This window comes from Elgaria multicarinata, chromosome 6 (genome assembly GCF_023053635.1).
Source record: "Elgaria multicarinata webbii isolate HBS135686 ecotype San Diego chromosome 6, rElgMul1.1.pri, whole genome shotgun sequence".
Classification (NCBI taxonomy): domain Eukaryota; kingdom Metazoa; phylum Chordata; class Lepidosauria; order Squamata; family Anguidae; genus Elgaria; species Elgaria multicarinata.
In genome coordinates, this window is record NC_086176.1 from 38487620 (window position 1) to 38503724 (window position 16105).

The window sequence follows — 16105 nt, forward strand, 5'->3', positions numbered from 1 at the left end:
TATATATATATATATGTATATGTATGTATATATATATATACACACACACACACACACACATATGTTCAGTTCATGGAATATTCTTGTTCAGATGTGAAATGCTACATGGTTCTTTTAAAATCTAGAAGATCTATTTTTTTTAGTAGTGAACTGCTGCTTTGATCAAATAGTGTAGGACATCATCCAGCCAAAGCTAAGCACTTCTGAGTTCCAGTGCTTTCATTGGGAGAGTTAACTGCATGCACTCTGTGATATCACTTAAATGCAAGATTTGTAATTATATTTTTCAAGAAACATTTATTTTATTAGTCACTAACAACTGGGATTGAAGTTGAACAAAATACATTTTCTATACATTTATTTAAAAAGCACTTGAACGCAAATAAATTTAAAGATTTGGCATATAGCTTTGCATAGTAGCATCTGATTGAGTTACTCTACATTTCGTTTTCATTATTCAGCTTTACACTATTGTTTTCATTATTGTTTCCCCTGTGAGGAAATTCACCTATGGTGGCTTGCCATTGTGTGTGAACCAGGTTATTGCCTATGAAGTACTTTTGGTCATAGTGAGCCAGTTTGCACGTAACGAGAAGTCACAGTGGGGCTTCTCATGGCAGTGCTGGCCTGCCATTTTGAAAACTTAAGCCATGGCAGGGAGCGCACCACGGCTTGTTACATGCTAAGCCGGTGAGTGTGTGAGTTTGCACTTAATGACAATAAGTCATAAGACAATAAGTCCTGTTATAGCTTGAAATGCAAAGTGGCAAGCCCTGTGGGAAAATTCACCTGTGGTGGCTTGCCATTATTTGTGAGTCAGGTCAATGAAGTACTTTTGTCTTGCCATTGGGATTCCTGGGGGAACATCCACAGTGAAAAGTTAACCCATTTTTTAAAGATCAGGAACCCTGGGAAGTGGATTGGGGCAGGGGCTCAGACAATCCTCTATTAGGGCTGCAATCCTATATCCATTTCCTGAGAGTAAGTCCCATTAAACTCCAATTGGGTTCTCACAAGTCAACAACCCATACTCAAGGTTGAATGTGGCTTGTCTTTGAACAGTGGCTTGTTGTTGAAGCATGAGTTGTTGTGTTGTGTAAACTCAGCTGTGCTAACAAACCATGATTTGTTAACTATGAACAAATCACAATTTCTGTGTGTTGTTTGTGGTTAACAAAGTTTGTTAGTGTGGCTAGGTCATGGTTCAATGACAATCCACACCCAACCTTGAGTATGGGTTGCCGTGTTGTGTGAACCCAGCTAATATAACTTCCGAGAAGACATGTATAGGACTGTGCTGTAAGATATAACTAGCACCCACAGAGTGGATTGGATCCAGACTTCGAGTGGAGCCATTGAAATCAGTGGGATTTAAAATGATTGTGACTGTGTCTGGATCCAGCCCATTGTTATAGTCCCAAGGATTCTTTAACATTAGTTATAATATTAAACCTATCCTCAGAATCAGGGCTTTCATTTTTTAAAAGTGTGTTTCTGGCCTTCATGTTTTGCAGAAATAAGTTTGCATCAGTGATAAATTTATTTGCAACTGGTGGCTAAATATACCAATGTGCTTGGGGTGTGGGGAAGGCAAGTAAAGAAGTCAAAATCTAATTTTGATGATTTCTAGTATCCAGATCCTACTCGCATTACTTAGAATTCATGATACTTGGAACCCCATGTGAATGGGTTGAGAAATGAAGCCAAGCTTTGAAAACATTATAATGTATTGTGTCCAAAATGTTAATTGTAAATTATGACAAAATTAGTCAAAAGTGTTGAACTGTGGAATTATTTTAAAATGTGTTTCTACATGCTCTCCTGTTTGTTTTCTTCAAAATCCATCTGTTAAACTTAGCTTTTTTCTACTTACACAGATTATATCACTTCACTCAGTTTGAATTTTTTTTTTACTGGTTTTATGTGGGTTGTCTCATGTTATCTGTGAGGCATGAGAGCTAAGCTTTTACCATGTAGCTACTTCCCACATTTCTCCAGTAATGTATATAGGAAGCAGTCACATCGGAGAGCTACTAGAAGAAAAAATAAATAGTTGTGGATTAGATGGACCGTGAACTGATTCTATGTGGTTGTTTACATAATATGACAAGAGTATGGGGTGTCTTTGAATCATGGGTTCTTGTGTGAACCCAACCACACTAACAAACCATCGTTTGTTAACCATGAACAAGCCACAAGGACAACCTACGGGTTGTTTGTGATTAACAGTCTATCTCTATAAGGCAACTTCATATGTCCATAAGATTTTTTTCCACATCAACATCTCTGGCGCTGTGAAATCTGCCCCCTATTTTGTACATGCATTAGCTATATGTTTTAAAACTTGTTGTATAACTATAGGGGCTGGAAATATGCTTTATAAAAACATTAAAGCTGAGCATATTGAAGCACAAAATTCCACACCGTATAATGAGATTTCATACTTGCACAACCAAATGTAGCATAGAATACTCACAGCTCTGCTTATAGGCAGCTTAATTTGGCGATAGTAGGCACAATTGACTGGGAAGTTCTCCTGCAAATGAGTAGGAGCTTTGTAGTAATGCTTCAGTGTTCTTCCACCAGTCCTATTCCTTCCAACTAAGTTTTAACTGTAGAATTTCCTGGCAGATTGTGCCTCATGACTACTTTTTGTGTGGGACTTGAGTCTTATTTTTCTTAAAACGTGTTTTACTGAAGCTATCATCTGGCAGAAATTTCATGCATGGTATGAAACGGAGTTTTACTTCTGAGTTCAGTAGGAGGCAGATTACACCCATGTTATTTACATAGTTAACTGTGACAATCCTTAAGCATGTATGGAAATGTAACTAATGTACAAGTAAGGACAAATACCGCACAATCCTAAAGTGAATCATAATCAATAATCATATGAAACACCGGTTAACAGATTTGTAACCTGTGTTAGCTAACTTGAAATGGTCGATGGTAACTTCTCAACTTTTGGATAAATATTTTTGTTTAAAAAAAATACAATCAGTAAAGAAGTTTGAATCTAGATATATACATCACTTAACATATTTATTAAAGATTTAAAATACACCTACTTAAAGAAACTTAAAAGATGCACAGCACTCTTATCTTCAGCCATGAGCAGCATGTAAGATTTTCTTTCAGAGACAGGCGATTACATGAAAATGAATTTTTTTTTCTCCTGTCTACGATTCAATATACTTGCAAATTCAGACCCAAATCATTTTCTCAGATAACGCTTATGCAGTATTGAGGTTATGGAGGCATTGTTGAAAATGGAAATAGATTAATTGCATGTCAAAAGATTTTGTGTGTCGGAGATTGAAAAGAGAAATAGTAGCAAAGTAGTAGGAAGTATTTAGCCACAGATGCAAATGTTTGGGGCTTATGTGATACGAAGGTAGCAGATAGCCTGACTGATTAAATTGTCTTGGCTGTTAGGTGGACTCAAGTGAGGCAGATCTAGCGGAGGAATCCACCTTTGAACCGCCGTATCCCACAGACAATGATGGTACATTCCAGTCTTCAGTTTCGGCTCTGCATGGTAGCACCTACACTGATGATCTGAAGTATAATCTCTCACTACCCTCTTCAACTCCCAAGGTAAAAATGAAAAAAAAAATCATTTGATTGATGGTGATAAAGCAACATTGAATGTGAAAATGTTTGTCTGGCAATGTATTGGATGTAGAGACGCTAATGTTGCCACAGTTGGTTCCATCTGTTCTTGGTTCTGTTATTAGATTAAAGAGCAATTTCATTTAGGTAGTAGTGTTGATTGAATATCTTTCAGACTTTCAGAAACAAAATCTTTAACAGACCAGTTGCTTTTTGTATTGATGGAAAGGCAATATAATTTTGGAATGTTCCATTAAAACAAATATGGTTTAAATGAATCTAAATAATTACGAGATATTTTCAAAAAGGTTATATAAGAGTAATTAAGTATTGCTCAATGCGTAACAGTTTAGGCATGAAAAACTGCCCATTCCTCAATTTCTTTAATTGCTAGCAATTAGTTATTATGTTTCATTGGCAAATGAGCTCTCAAAATGATGCTAAAATTAAATCGGCACCAAAATAGCATTTTTAAAAGTTGGAACTTCAATACCTTAATCAATAAAGAAGCAGATTTGTGGGTTTTTTTTAAAAAAAAAGAACGTATTGATCCCATACCCACATACAATTTCTTTCTTTGTCTTGATGATGTCTTTTATTTCCTCTCCCATGTTAGGTTTTTCCCTCCATTTCTTGGCAACCTGTTAATTTTTTTTAAGCTTGAGTCATTCCATGTGCGTCTTTTAATACTCATGGTGGGCCTGGCATCATCATTGCTGGTGATGTTGATTCATTTTCTTGGTCGGTTTGCAGTGTATATTCTTGAAATGAGGAGCTGCTCTTCTTTCACACCTGAGATTCACCAGCTGGCTGTATCCCTTCTGGAATGTATTTCAGCCTTATTGGCCATAGGGCTGACAGCCGGAGTTTATCTCCTAATGGAATTTTCTAATCCACAACAGAATGTACCTTTGCTGTGCCAATGAGACAGATTGCATTGTTTAACTTAGTAATTGTTACTTAAAGGGATTAGACACAGTGCATGCTGGGAAATGCACATTCTGCAGCACATCTGGTCTTATGGAAGATGTCACATTGGTGTTCCTGACGTCTCTCTCTCTCTCATTTCCCATCTAGGAAAATGAGAGTAAGATTCTCATACTCAAAATTTGTAGTGTTTTATATTTTACTTTGCCCAGATAAAAATAGCTGCACAAAGAGAGGTGCCATGTAGCTTTGTGGCTTTGAACCAGCAATTTTTATATGTGCTTGGAGATATTTCCCTCTTTTTAGAGATGAGGAACATGTAGAGTAGGGGCTATCTTTTCACCCAGGGGACAGTTCCTTTCTTAGAAAAGCACAGGAAACTCTCATGTGCTTTTTATTATATAAAATATAATATTTTATATTATGGTTTTATACTGTTGTTTTATACTTTGAATGGTTTTAATTTTTGTGAACCGCCCAGAGAGCTCCGGCTATTGGGCGGTATAGAAATGTAATAAATAAATAAATAAATAAATGTGTGGGGCTTGGGATCATGAATCCAAGTTTGAAGCAAAAACGGAGCAACATAGTCAGCAATAATTGTATAAGAGGCACATTTCAGTTTTATCAGTAATTTATTGGAACCTCCAAAAAAAAAAGTTATTTGTGGTTGAAATTTCACAAAAAACTAATTAAAAATATTTAACTTCTTTTTTAAAAACAAAAACACACAGTACATCACAGGTTGTCTAAATGTACATTTGTTTTGGAGCCAAAATCAACACTGGTAAAATGACAAATACAGGAAGGATTTTTGGAAATTAAAAACAAACATTATGCCATAATTTATCTCAGATACAGTAGTTAGAGAGCATAATTAAAGCAGCGATGGGTGTGGGACTTGGATTTCATTATTACTTGATAGTCATTCAAATATGACTTCAGAGGAGCCGAGTCTGGTTCCGTAAGTATAAATATTCAGAATGAAATAATAGATGCTGTTCAGACCAGGTTAAATTGTCTGAAGTGTCTCCTGTTCTTTATGAGATTCAATTAATTACATCATACTGATTAAAAACATTTAGTCTTTGCTCAATTAATTGTCAGATATTAGGCGGAGCAATCACATTAATTTGTTTTCATGACTGTATAACTCCTCTTAAGATTCCCCCCCCTGCTAGTACTCTATATCAATTACACTATATGAGGTGACTACTCTTTGAAAAATATATTTGTGTGGCTTAGTAAAGAGCTTGTCAATGAAGCATTAACATAATGTCAAGTTATGAATATATGGCTTCTTATTCCTGCAAGGGCAATGCAGGGACATATAGACTTGGGGCATGTCTACACCAGGCGATATCCCGGAGATCGTCCCGGGATCATCCCTGTACGTCCACATGACACACAGGGGATCCCAGGAGCAGGTAAATGATTCCTCCATTTCCCCGGGATATCGCCATATCCTTTTTTCTCGGTTTTTCCCATGGTCCCGGATGATATCGAGGACCGTGGGTGGTGTGGCTGCCTGTCCTGGCTTCTTCCCTCTTCCCCGCGAGTAGAGGGGGACATCGGAGGGAAGGAGCCACGTTTCGGAGAGTCCAGGGCCATCGGAAGTGTGGGGGAGCGGGGTTGGGACTTTTTTTCTTTTCTTTTTTTAAAAAACTTAATTTTACGCTGGAGCGCAGATGCGCCCCAGGTCCTGTTTTTTTTTTAAAAAAAAATGGCGGGCACGACGTCCTCCTTACTCCTTGGACGTCACACACTGTGTGTGAACTCAGGGAGAGGATCTCGTGATCAGCATATTGCGAGATCCTCCCCCCGCCCTTCTGGAACACCGGGATGTATAGACTTGCTGTTGGTTTGCACGTAATGACAGGCCATGGTTTAAACAGCCCATGAGTGCCATTTCCACTGTTAATAAACAACCTACAATCGGCTAGGTCGTAGCATTAACGTAGGCTGTTGAGCATGACATGTGATCCCAGAGAACAGGGCTGTTTAGGGGCTGAACAACCCAGCAGCTAAGCTATGGTTTGTTCTTGTGTTAACTGCTGGGTTTATCCCCTAAACAACCCAGCACTCTGGGTTTACACGTCACTCTCAATAACCTATGAATGATCTGATTGTAGGTTGCTGATTAAGAATGGAAGTGACAGGTTTGCTGCAGGCAGCGTACCTACTGTCTCCTGCTTGTCCCTGGAAGCTTTCATTATGTGCAAACTGGCCCACAATTTGCCTTTGTACTGCTTTCAAGCAAATAGAAGCAGTGTCTATGTAACGGCTTTTGAAAAGAAGAATGTACTGCCTCAAACATATCTTAAAAACTCACATTCTAAACATATTACTTGGGATAAACCTGACCCACACATGTATGATCTATTTCAATAAAAATGAATATGTTATTAGGAATAAAACATTAATATTTGAACTTCTTGTAGGTTTCTTTGTATACTTACCCGGCTTAACAGCCGAAAAGCATTCACATACAAAGCATAATGATTGATACTTTTTAGCTTCTTGTAATAGAATTCTTGGTTGGTGCTGGGACAAAGGGAATACTTTGCATGAACTATTGTTGCCAGTGCAATAGTTACTATGGGCTCATCTACACCAAGCAGGATATTGCACTATGAAAGCAGTATTAAAGCAGTATATAAAAGGCAGGAGCCACACTACTGCTTTATAGCGGTATTGAAGTGCACTGACAACGGTTGGAGCCCATTGACGCATCCCATATACCGCTTTCATACCACTTTTATAGAGCAATATCCTGCTTGGTGTAGATATGTCATGGGCCCCAACAGTTGTCAGTGCACCAATACCGCTATAAGGCAGTAGTGTGGCTCCTGCCTTTTATATACCACTTTCATAGTGGAATATCCTGCTTGGTGTAGATGAGCCCAAGATCAGTGAAGACGTTATAATGCGCTACTCTGATCTCAGCCAGGTGTTGTTGTTTACTTTAATAAATTCAATAACCCTGATTATTTAAGAAGCATTCTAGCTACTTACAAAAACAGAAATAAAATATATTTAACATTTGAAAAATAATTTTCATGTTTTAAAAATAAAAATAGCATGTAAGGTTTTGTAATTCTTTTTGTTTTGTTTGATAGACTAATTGCAAAGACAGTTCAAATGCCTCAGTTAGTTACCGATTATCAGACCAAAACCTGTACACCACGGATCTAATGCAGAGAGGAACGGAGAGCAAATCTACTGCAGAGGTTTGTGTGGAACTGCCTGCTCGATCTTTTCTTGTGAACCCATCAACACACTCTCCTAAGAAACAAGTTGAGCATGAAACCACAAGCATTTGTGGAGAGTCTCGGGTAACAGCCGAAGTCACACACAATGCAAACTTAACTTCCAGATTGCCACCTGATTCTACTGGGAAAGTAAGGATTTCATTGTATATCTTTGTGAACTGATGCCATTCTGTTCAGTGATCACGAGATCTTTAGCCCTATTGAATGAAATGTGGAATAACAGTATGCTCCTGGCCATCAGTGTGGTACCTCTCAACTGTCTCTTCCTGATCTTTTAGTAGTAGGACGAAATCGAATGGAACTGAAGAGGGTGGTTGGTTGTATAGATTGCAAATGTCACTCAGCTTGTTGCGTAGACCTATTTCAGAGGACTGCGCTATGGCTGTCAACGTAGCATCTCCAACTTACTATCCAGCAAAGCTGGTAAATCGGAGCTGACTTTGCAGAAAGATCCGAAGTGAAGGGTTGCTGTTCTAGGCACGTGGATACAAAGGTATCTTTCATTCTTGGAGGTCAAGCTGACCTGCAATATGCAGCAAGCTGTAGGAGTTCGTTGCATACCTGGACAGAGCAGATGGGTGAGCTTAAAACACGGGTGTCAACATCTTTCAATCTGAGGACCAAGTTCATTTTTAAAGAAGCCCTAGGGGGCTGCATTTCTATGGCCAAAGAGAAAAGGGAGAGGGGCCAACATTTTAAAAATGCCACTGTATTCTGGCTTAAATCTCTTACAGTCAGTAAGTAATCCTTAGGAAAAGCATCTCAACCTTTTTAAATGAGGCAAAAGCATATCAAAGTTGGGAAACCCAAAGTTGGTCAGGGGAAAGGGGGTGGGACCAGAGGAAGTGGATATGGCCATCTGTGGGACCCTGATAGCTGGATTTGGCCCATTGGCCTGAGGTTTGACACCCCTGGCCAAAACAATGGCATGGAGTCAGACATATAGGCCTTAGCAAGACTGGGTGAAATCCCGGGGCGAAATCCCGAGATCGTCCCTGTGTGTCCATATGACACACAGGGGATCCCGGGATCAGGGAAAGATGATCCCTCCCTTCCTCCGGGATCTCGCCCTCCCCTTTGGGCCCGCTTTTTTAGCAGTCCCGGCTGAGCCCGAGACCACGGAACGTGTAGCCTGTTGCTGCGGTTTGACCTGGCTCCTTGCACGGGTTGCAGGGCTCCTCAGGAGCGCTGTGCCCATTGGGGGTAGGTTGGGGGGAGCGGGAAAAGTAATTAAAATTAAAAAACCAAAACCTTACTTTTAGCACACGAGCATTCGTGTGCTCCTTCCTCTTTAAAAAAAAATGGCGGCCGCGACACCTCTCCTCCTGAGGTTGTCGCGCCTCACGTGTAAACTGAGGAGGGATCTCGCGTTAATCACAACACGAGATGTCCCCTCCTCCGTTGCGGACTATGAGGTAGGTCTAGCTAAGGCCATATTCCACCTACTCTGCTGCTGGCTGCTGTGTAGGAGAACCTAATTGCCTTGCTGCAGTGAAAGTTGTGTGCATGCTGATGTTTGAGCAGTAAAACACCATGTTACTTAATTTTCCCCCTTTAGCTCAGTATGATTAACTTAAAGAGAAACAAGAGTTTTGTAAGCAAATTAGAAATACACATTTTCTTAATACAGGAATGCCTAGCAGATTGGGAGCCATCTGTAATTTGTAAATCTCGCAGAATCCAATGTTTTCCAGATACTTGCCGCTCTGAACTGACACTCTTTTTCTTTTTATCAGGATCAAATATTCTTGATGGAAAATAATAGCCTAACCCATGCTGGGAGGTGTTCCACAAGCCTAAATACAAACAAAAACAAATTTGAGAAGAATATTACTATTGCAAAAGGCAATTCAAGTTTAGGTAACGTATCTAATTTGACTCTACGCACTCTTTTCTGTTGTTCTCATTTCTGCCTTGTTGCTCCCCAAAGACAGCTACGTAATAGCAAGCCTTATGTTGTTTCAGTTGAAAAGCAAGTTTTGTTATGCTGCCCCAGCTTGTGTGATTTTAGTGAAGGAAGCAAATCTTTTTTTATTTTTAAAGAAAACAATATTTATTTGATTTATACCCTGCTTTTCTACCAAGAAAAATAACACTCATGGCGGATCTCTGCAGGATCTCAGGTAGCAGGGTTGCGAAAGAATACTGCCTGACACTCCCAAGAGTGTCAGACTCGAACAGCTTGGAAAAAAGGAGGCTAAGGGGAGACATGATAGAGGTGTACAGAAGTATGCAAGGTGTGGAGAATGTGGAGAAGGAGGCGTTTTTCTCCCTCTCCCATAATACTAGAACCTGGGGTCATCCCATGAAGCTGATTGGTAGGAGATTAAGGAAAGATAAAAAGAAGTACTTCTTCACATAGTGCATAGTTAAACTATGGAATTCGCTATAATATGGTGTGGTGATGGCCACCAATTTGGATGGCTTTAAAAGGGTTTGGCTAAATTCCTAGAAGAGAAGGCTATCAATGGCTACTAGTCCTGATGGCTATGTGCTACCTCCAGTATCAGAGGCAGTAAGCTGATATACACCAGATGCTGGGGAACATGGATGGGAGGGTGCTGTTGCACCATGTCCTGCTTGTGGATTCCTGGTCGACAGCTGGTTGGCCACTGTGTGACAGAATGCTAGAGTAGATGGACCCATGGTCTGATCCAGCATGGCTCTTCTTATGTTCTCCAACCTGATATCCTCCAAATGGACTACAACTTCCAGCCTGTATGGTCATTGGCTAGGATGATGGGAGTTGTTGTGCAGCACATCTGGAAGGTGACAGGTTGGGGAAGACTGGATCAGATAGTACTAGGCTAGACTTAGTGTTAAGCATCTTCATATGTTCTCTTGAAGTAGTCCTCAAGACTCTGGGCACTTGGTGGGCAGTCTGGATCTTCTACATTCGCAAAAATGTAGTCCATATTGAAGAAATTATGCCCCTCCCTGTCTGGTATGAGTAGGCAGCAGAATTGATTATGTCCCTTCCCCCCAGCCCAAGGATCATGGGCCAAGATTTGTTACCTTGGTTCTCATGTGCATGGCTCTTCCCTTTCAGTTTGATCCATGCCTTTGTCTAGGACAGAGCCTGTGGGTCTTCTTCCTTCACACAGCAATTCTAGGCCTTTACACTTTTTATTTAAATACTGATTTCTTCTCTCCACATATCTTTTCTGGACTTATTTGTTTACCCAATTTATATACCGCTCTACATACAGTAAAATACAATAACAGTATTTAGGGGGTGGAAAAAAATAATCGAAATACCAAATTTTAAAAATTGATATAAATGCCAAATTAAAACCTTTAAAATCAGATTGTGCCAATAAAACCATGGGTTGTTGAATTAAAAATGTCTTTAGCAAGTGCCAAAAACAAAACAATGTTGATGCCTGTGTGACATCGACAGGCAGAAGGTTCCATACATCTGGATCACCTCAGTTCTTTCTCCTTTTCTGAGTCTTCTCTTTTTTTTAAGTCTTTGTAGTCTGTCTCTTTTCCTCCACTCCCTGTCCTTGGTGATGTCCCCAGCTTGCAGGAAGGAGAGCAAGCCTACAAAATAGGAGAAACTGATGACCCACATAAGGGTCAGGAAGCAAAGTTCTTTGTGGCTTGCCCAAACCTCCACCAAAGCAGGCTTTATAGGGCACTTTGAAGATGCAACCACTTACCAACGCCCTAGCATGGCTGAGCAAAGTCACTGTCAGTGCTCAGTCGTGCCCAACCCAGACAGATCAATCTACCCTCAGGGTTTTTCCAGAAGCCACGGGAGTGACGCATCGCTTAGAGCAGGTTCATACAGATCACCGTACCAACTTCAAACAGAACAGCCACAGTGACAACATCTCACATGGGTCTTGTAGGGCTTCCTTGTCTGTGATGGGACTAGAGTTCAACAGCTGACTGCCATAAATGAGCAGGTTCTTGGTTCTATTAAGTTGATCATTAGGCAGGAATTCACTAGGAGTCTGGGAGAGAAACAAATTGAGGTGCAATGCTCCGAAAGGCAAGATACATGGAATCATAGAATAGTAGAGTTGGAAGGGGCCTATAAGGCCATCGAGTCCAACCCCCTGTTCATTGCAGGAATCTACCTTATAGCATACCTGACAGATGGCTGTCCAGGGGGTTCCTCTAGAGTCTTCATCACCACAACATAGAGATTAAAAAACAAGAGGGGGAAAAGCCCGTTAGTGAGCACTCCGGTTGGGGGATGCAGAGCTTCAACTTGATTCCCTATAAAATCATGATCATCAGCCCAATCAGCAGATGCATCTCTTGACCCCAGCGATGTGGCAAGAGGTCAGCCTTGTACCTCTCAAACCTCCAACCTGGCACCACATTTGTTTAGTGATTCCCCAGAGATCCTGTATTTGTCTGAAAAAGAGGGAAAGGGTCTAACCCAGGTTCCTCTGAGGAACCATACAACAGTTGCTTGTTCAATATAAAGGCAAGACACAGTGAGGATTGTCTGCAAATTTTATTCTCACAATCAGAACGTAGTTCTGGCTCTTAGGAGTATTTTTCTGTCAAGGTAGTGGAAAGAAATTGAACATTTTTCTTTTCTTTCTTGTTAACTGGATGGCATTTCTTCCATTCAGAGCATGTTTTTGCCACAATATGGCCTCAGATCTCAGTAGGTCAGTAATCTCAAACCTAAATTAAGTCTTAGTAGTTACATCTAGTAAGTATAGTTTTCTGTTGTCACAGCCTTGAAAGTGACTAAATCCTCATAAGACTGTCTAGTCCCCCTAATAATAACCCATTAAGGTTGCAATCCTATACCCTTTTACCTGGGAGTAAGCCCCATTTTGCTTGGTGGAGCTTTTGAGTGTGGTGTAGAAGTAGTCCTTTCTCAACGTCGCAGTATAATACCCAAGAAACCCAAGTTCGGAGAAGGATTTTAACCTTCATTTTGGACAGCTTCCAAGAAGTAGGGAAGTCATGGCTATGCTCCCATCTCTGGAGAAATGTAAATATCAATATATTGCTTGGATTGAAGCTGTCATAACTACTTTATCCATATAATACCAACTTTTATGTTTGAGCTGCTTATGAGGTATTTGCCTCTGCAGAAGCATACCTTGACAGTGTGACTATATTGGTAGAAAAATATGCATAAAACCTGAGTTAAATTTGGTTCTGCATAGGCCCATGGACAGAGTTTGTTACCAAATTTCCTGTTATAGTTGTTGCAAACTAATCTCCTTTATTTTTTCTTTAAGGGATGACAGTAAGTTCCAATAAAGATGGTTCAGGAATGATAGTCCGCAGCATTATCCATGGCGGTTCCATAAGTCGTGATGGACGAATTGGTGTAGGGGACTGTATACTATCTATTAACGAAGAACCGACCACTAATTTAACCAATGCGCAGGCACGAGCCATGTTGAGGAGACATTCTCTTATTGGACCAGATATAAAGTATGTAGAATCAAATACAAATTGGTTGATGTTGAAGAACATTGCATGGAGGGTGGTTGTGGTTATGATGATGATGATGATGAAACAAAGGATGCTGCATTCCAGATCTATTTTTTAATTCACTACCTTCAGAAGTTAAGCATCAAAAGCAGGGCTTTAAATGGATAGAACAAATTGAAATTGCCTATGTGAATCTAATAGAAAAGCTAAGCTGTTGGTTCCAAAGCAAACTATCAATTCTAAGGAGCATTCAAGGATTGGAGTTTAATTTGTCAGCTCAGCTTGATACTCCAGTCCAGTCTTTTGTTGCAGCCTGAGGGACACCAGTGTACAGAATTGAATTTGCCTATCCCATTCGCTTTAGTGAAGGAAGCGGCTTTCTGTGTGCATGCTTTAGAGCAGGGCTGGGAAACCTCTTTCAGCCTGAGGACTCTTGGGGGCTGCCATTCCAGTGGTGGGCAGGGCTGAAGGCAAAGGGGGCGGAAAAATAATAATAAAAAAATAAGCCTGTTGTAGCATAAGAGAGACTGAAAGAACTAGGCATGTTTAGTCTGGAGAAGAGAAGATTGAGGGGAGACATGATAGCACTCTTCAAATACTTGAAAGGTTGTCCCACAGAGGAGGGCTAGAGTGCAGGACACGGAATAACGGGCTCAAGTTACAGGAAGCCAGATTCCGGCTGGACATCAGGAAAAACTTCCTGACAGTTAGGGCAGTACAACAATGGAACCAATTACCTAGAGAAGTCGTGGCCTCTCCCACACTAGAGGCATTCAAGAGGCAGCTGGTCAGCTATCTGTCAGGTATGCTTTAAAGTAGATTCCTGCAAATGAGCAGGGCGTTGGACTCGATGGCCTTGTAGGCCCCTTTCAACTTTACTATTCTATTATTCTATGAAAATAAGCCTATTGTAGCTTAAAGCTCTTGCTGCCGGTACCTAAGCCTAAGGAGAGCCATTTCAACCTTTTAGAATTGGGGGCAGGGGGAACTGCTCAAAATCTAGGAAACCACCAAACGATTGCGGGTTTGAGGAAAGGGGGTGAGCCCTGGGAAAGGCAGAGTAGCCATCTTGGGAACCCCAGAGAAAGGTCGGATTTGGCCGCCAGGTCTGAGTTTCCCCACCCCTGCTTTATAGCTCCCCCCCTCCCCTGATGCTCTCCAGAAGGATTTGGATGATGAGTTCTTTTACCCCAGTAGCCATTATGCTGTGAAGGGTGCGTAGAGCTGCTGGTGCACTGATGAGTTGAGCCTCTGTTTGCTCTCAGTCATCTGTACTTAATAATCAGTCAAGAATATATGTTTGCAATGGCTTCAGATGGAAAATCAGAATCTTTATCCACTATGGGGGCAATCATACCCTTTTGCACAGAATAGAGAGAGCAGCAAGTAACAAGGCGTGGAGGAAGGCATTGCTTAAACGAACTCTTTCCTGTTCCTTGTCTTCTCTTGCCAGTTAGTGATGGCAGTAAGGGAGGTAAGGGCTGCCCTCACTGGATGGAGAACAGTGCTCCACTTTCTGGTTTCTGTTCCTTCCCATTAGGAAGCAGGTGTCCCAGGCCTTCTAGCATACGCAGCTTACTCCTGCTCCTGGCAAACCTAGAGGGTTGGATCCAATCCTTCTGTGAGCGGAAGTCCACTCGCATAGCAGCACCTTCAGCTCTCGTGACAGGAGTTCCGTGCTGTCCTGTGTAGTTCCCCACGTGTGCCCCAGATCTGCTCCAGAGGGTTTCCTAAGCGTCTGGAGCAGAATTGGGAGGTTTGCAGTGGGAAAGGGGGAAATTACTTCCTTCAGCAGTTCCCTTCTGCTGGCGGTATGACAGCATTGATATAACTGGGGGTGTGTGGGCTATCTTCACGGCACGAGTTGGCGCCGTGTTCCCCCCAAACCCATACTTTTGCTCCTGCGGGGTTGCACCAGATAATCCCCACGCCAAGGAGCAAGTGCAGGCTTTACAGTGGTCATCTGCCTCCTACCCATCCCTCCCTGATACAAGAAAAGACTTAGGGCGAGGAGGAGGCAGATCGGGGGGAAGAAAATAATTTATTTGTCTTCTCCCCATGGCAAGGCAGTGCAGGGTGTTCTGGTAGCCATTCCGCTTACCGGCCATCCCCCTGCTCTGACAGAGGGTGACCAATCGGGTCACTATCCACCGAGAATGCCCTCGGAGCGGCTCCTGAGTGAGGACAGACCAGTGGAAAAGTCGGGCTGCCCAAGTCCCCGACCTTTCAGCCAACACATCTTCAGCTCTTTGCCCCAGGGTGGCTTCGAATCTGCAGCTGCGTCATCTAACTGATGCCACACAGATTTGGAGCCACCCCAGGGCAAAGAAGACATCAAGACAGCCTCCAGGTGTGTCCCCATGGAACCTGAGTTGCACAAAGTGGAAAGACATACCTTACGGTCCTGTGCCTAGCATGTGGCTGGAGGCTCTTCACCTTGTTCTCTGTAGGGTGGACACAGGATTTTGCGTCTCTCACAGCTGAAAACATCAGTTCAGGAAGATAAATTAGAAAACCTGTTGGAATTTTTTAGAAGTAATGTTTGAACTTTCCTTACCACAAATTCTTTTCTTTGAGGAATATTTCACCAGTGGAAAAGTGGCTAACTACAGAAACTATGACACATGACATTAAGACAGAAGAATGATGTTATAAAGTATAACTCTCAGTACATCTTTGACAAATATCAAGAAAGCACTATCTCATTTATTTAAATTTGTATTTCACTCTTTCTGATGAAGCAAAGGGCAGGGCTGCCTGTTTAAGTATAGAAATAAGATATAGTTAATCAAAATAGCTTGCTACCTACTTATCTGTAAAGATATTTTTTCAAAAGCTATATTATTTTTTAGTACATATTAGGAGATATTTTTAAAGGA

The 16105-nt window shown here is 41.3% G+C and overlaps 1 protein-coding gene across 1 annotated transcript in view; it reads left to right on the forward strand.

The window, feature by feature from the left end:
* Positions 1–16105, forward strand: part of MPDZ (multiple PDZ domain crumbs cell polarity complex component) — a 120593-nt gene that overhangs the window by 57459 nt on the left and 47029 nt on the right. Inside the window, exons 19-22 of the mRNA XM_063129264.1 lie at positions 3436–3597; positions 7659–7940; positions 9548–9671; positions 13028–13226. Of these exons, the coding sequence (XP_062985334.1) occupies positions 3436–3597; positions 7659–7940; positions 9548–9671; positions 13028–13226 (767 nt within the window). The remainder of the gene's footprint in view (positions 1–3435; positions 3598–7658; positions 7941–9547; positions 9672–13027; positions 13227–16105) is intronic.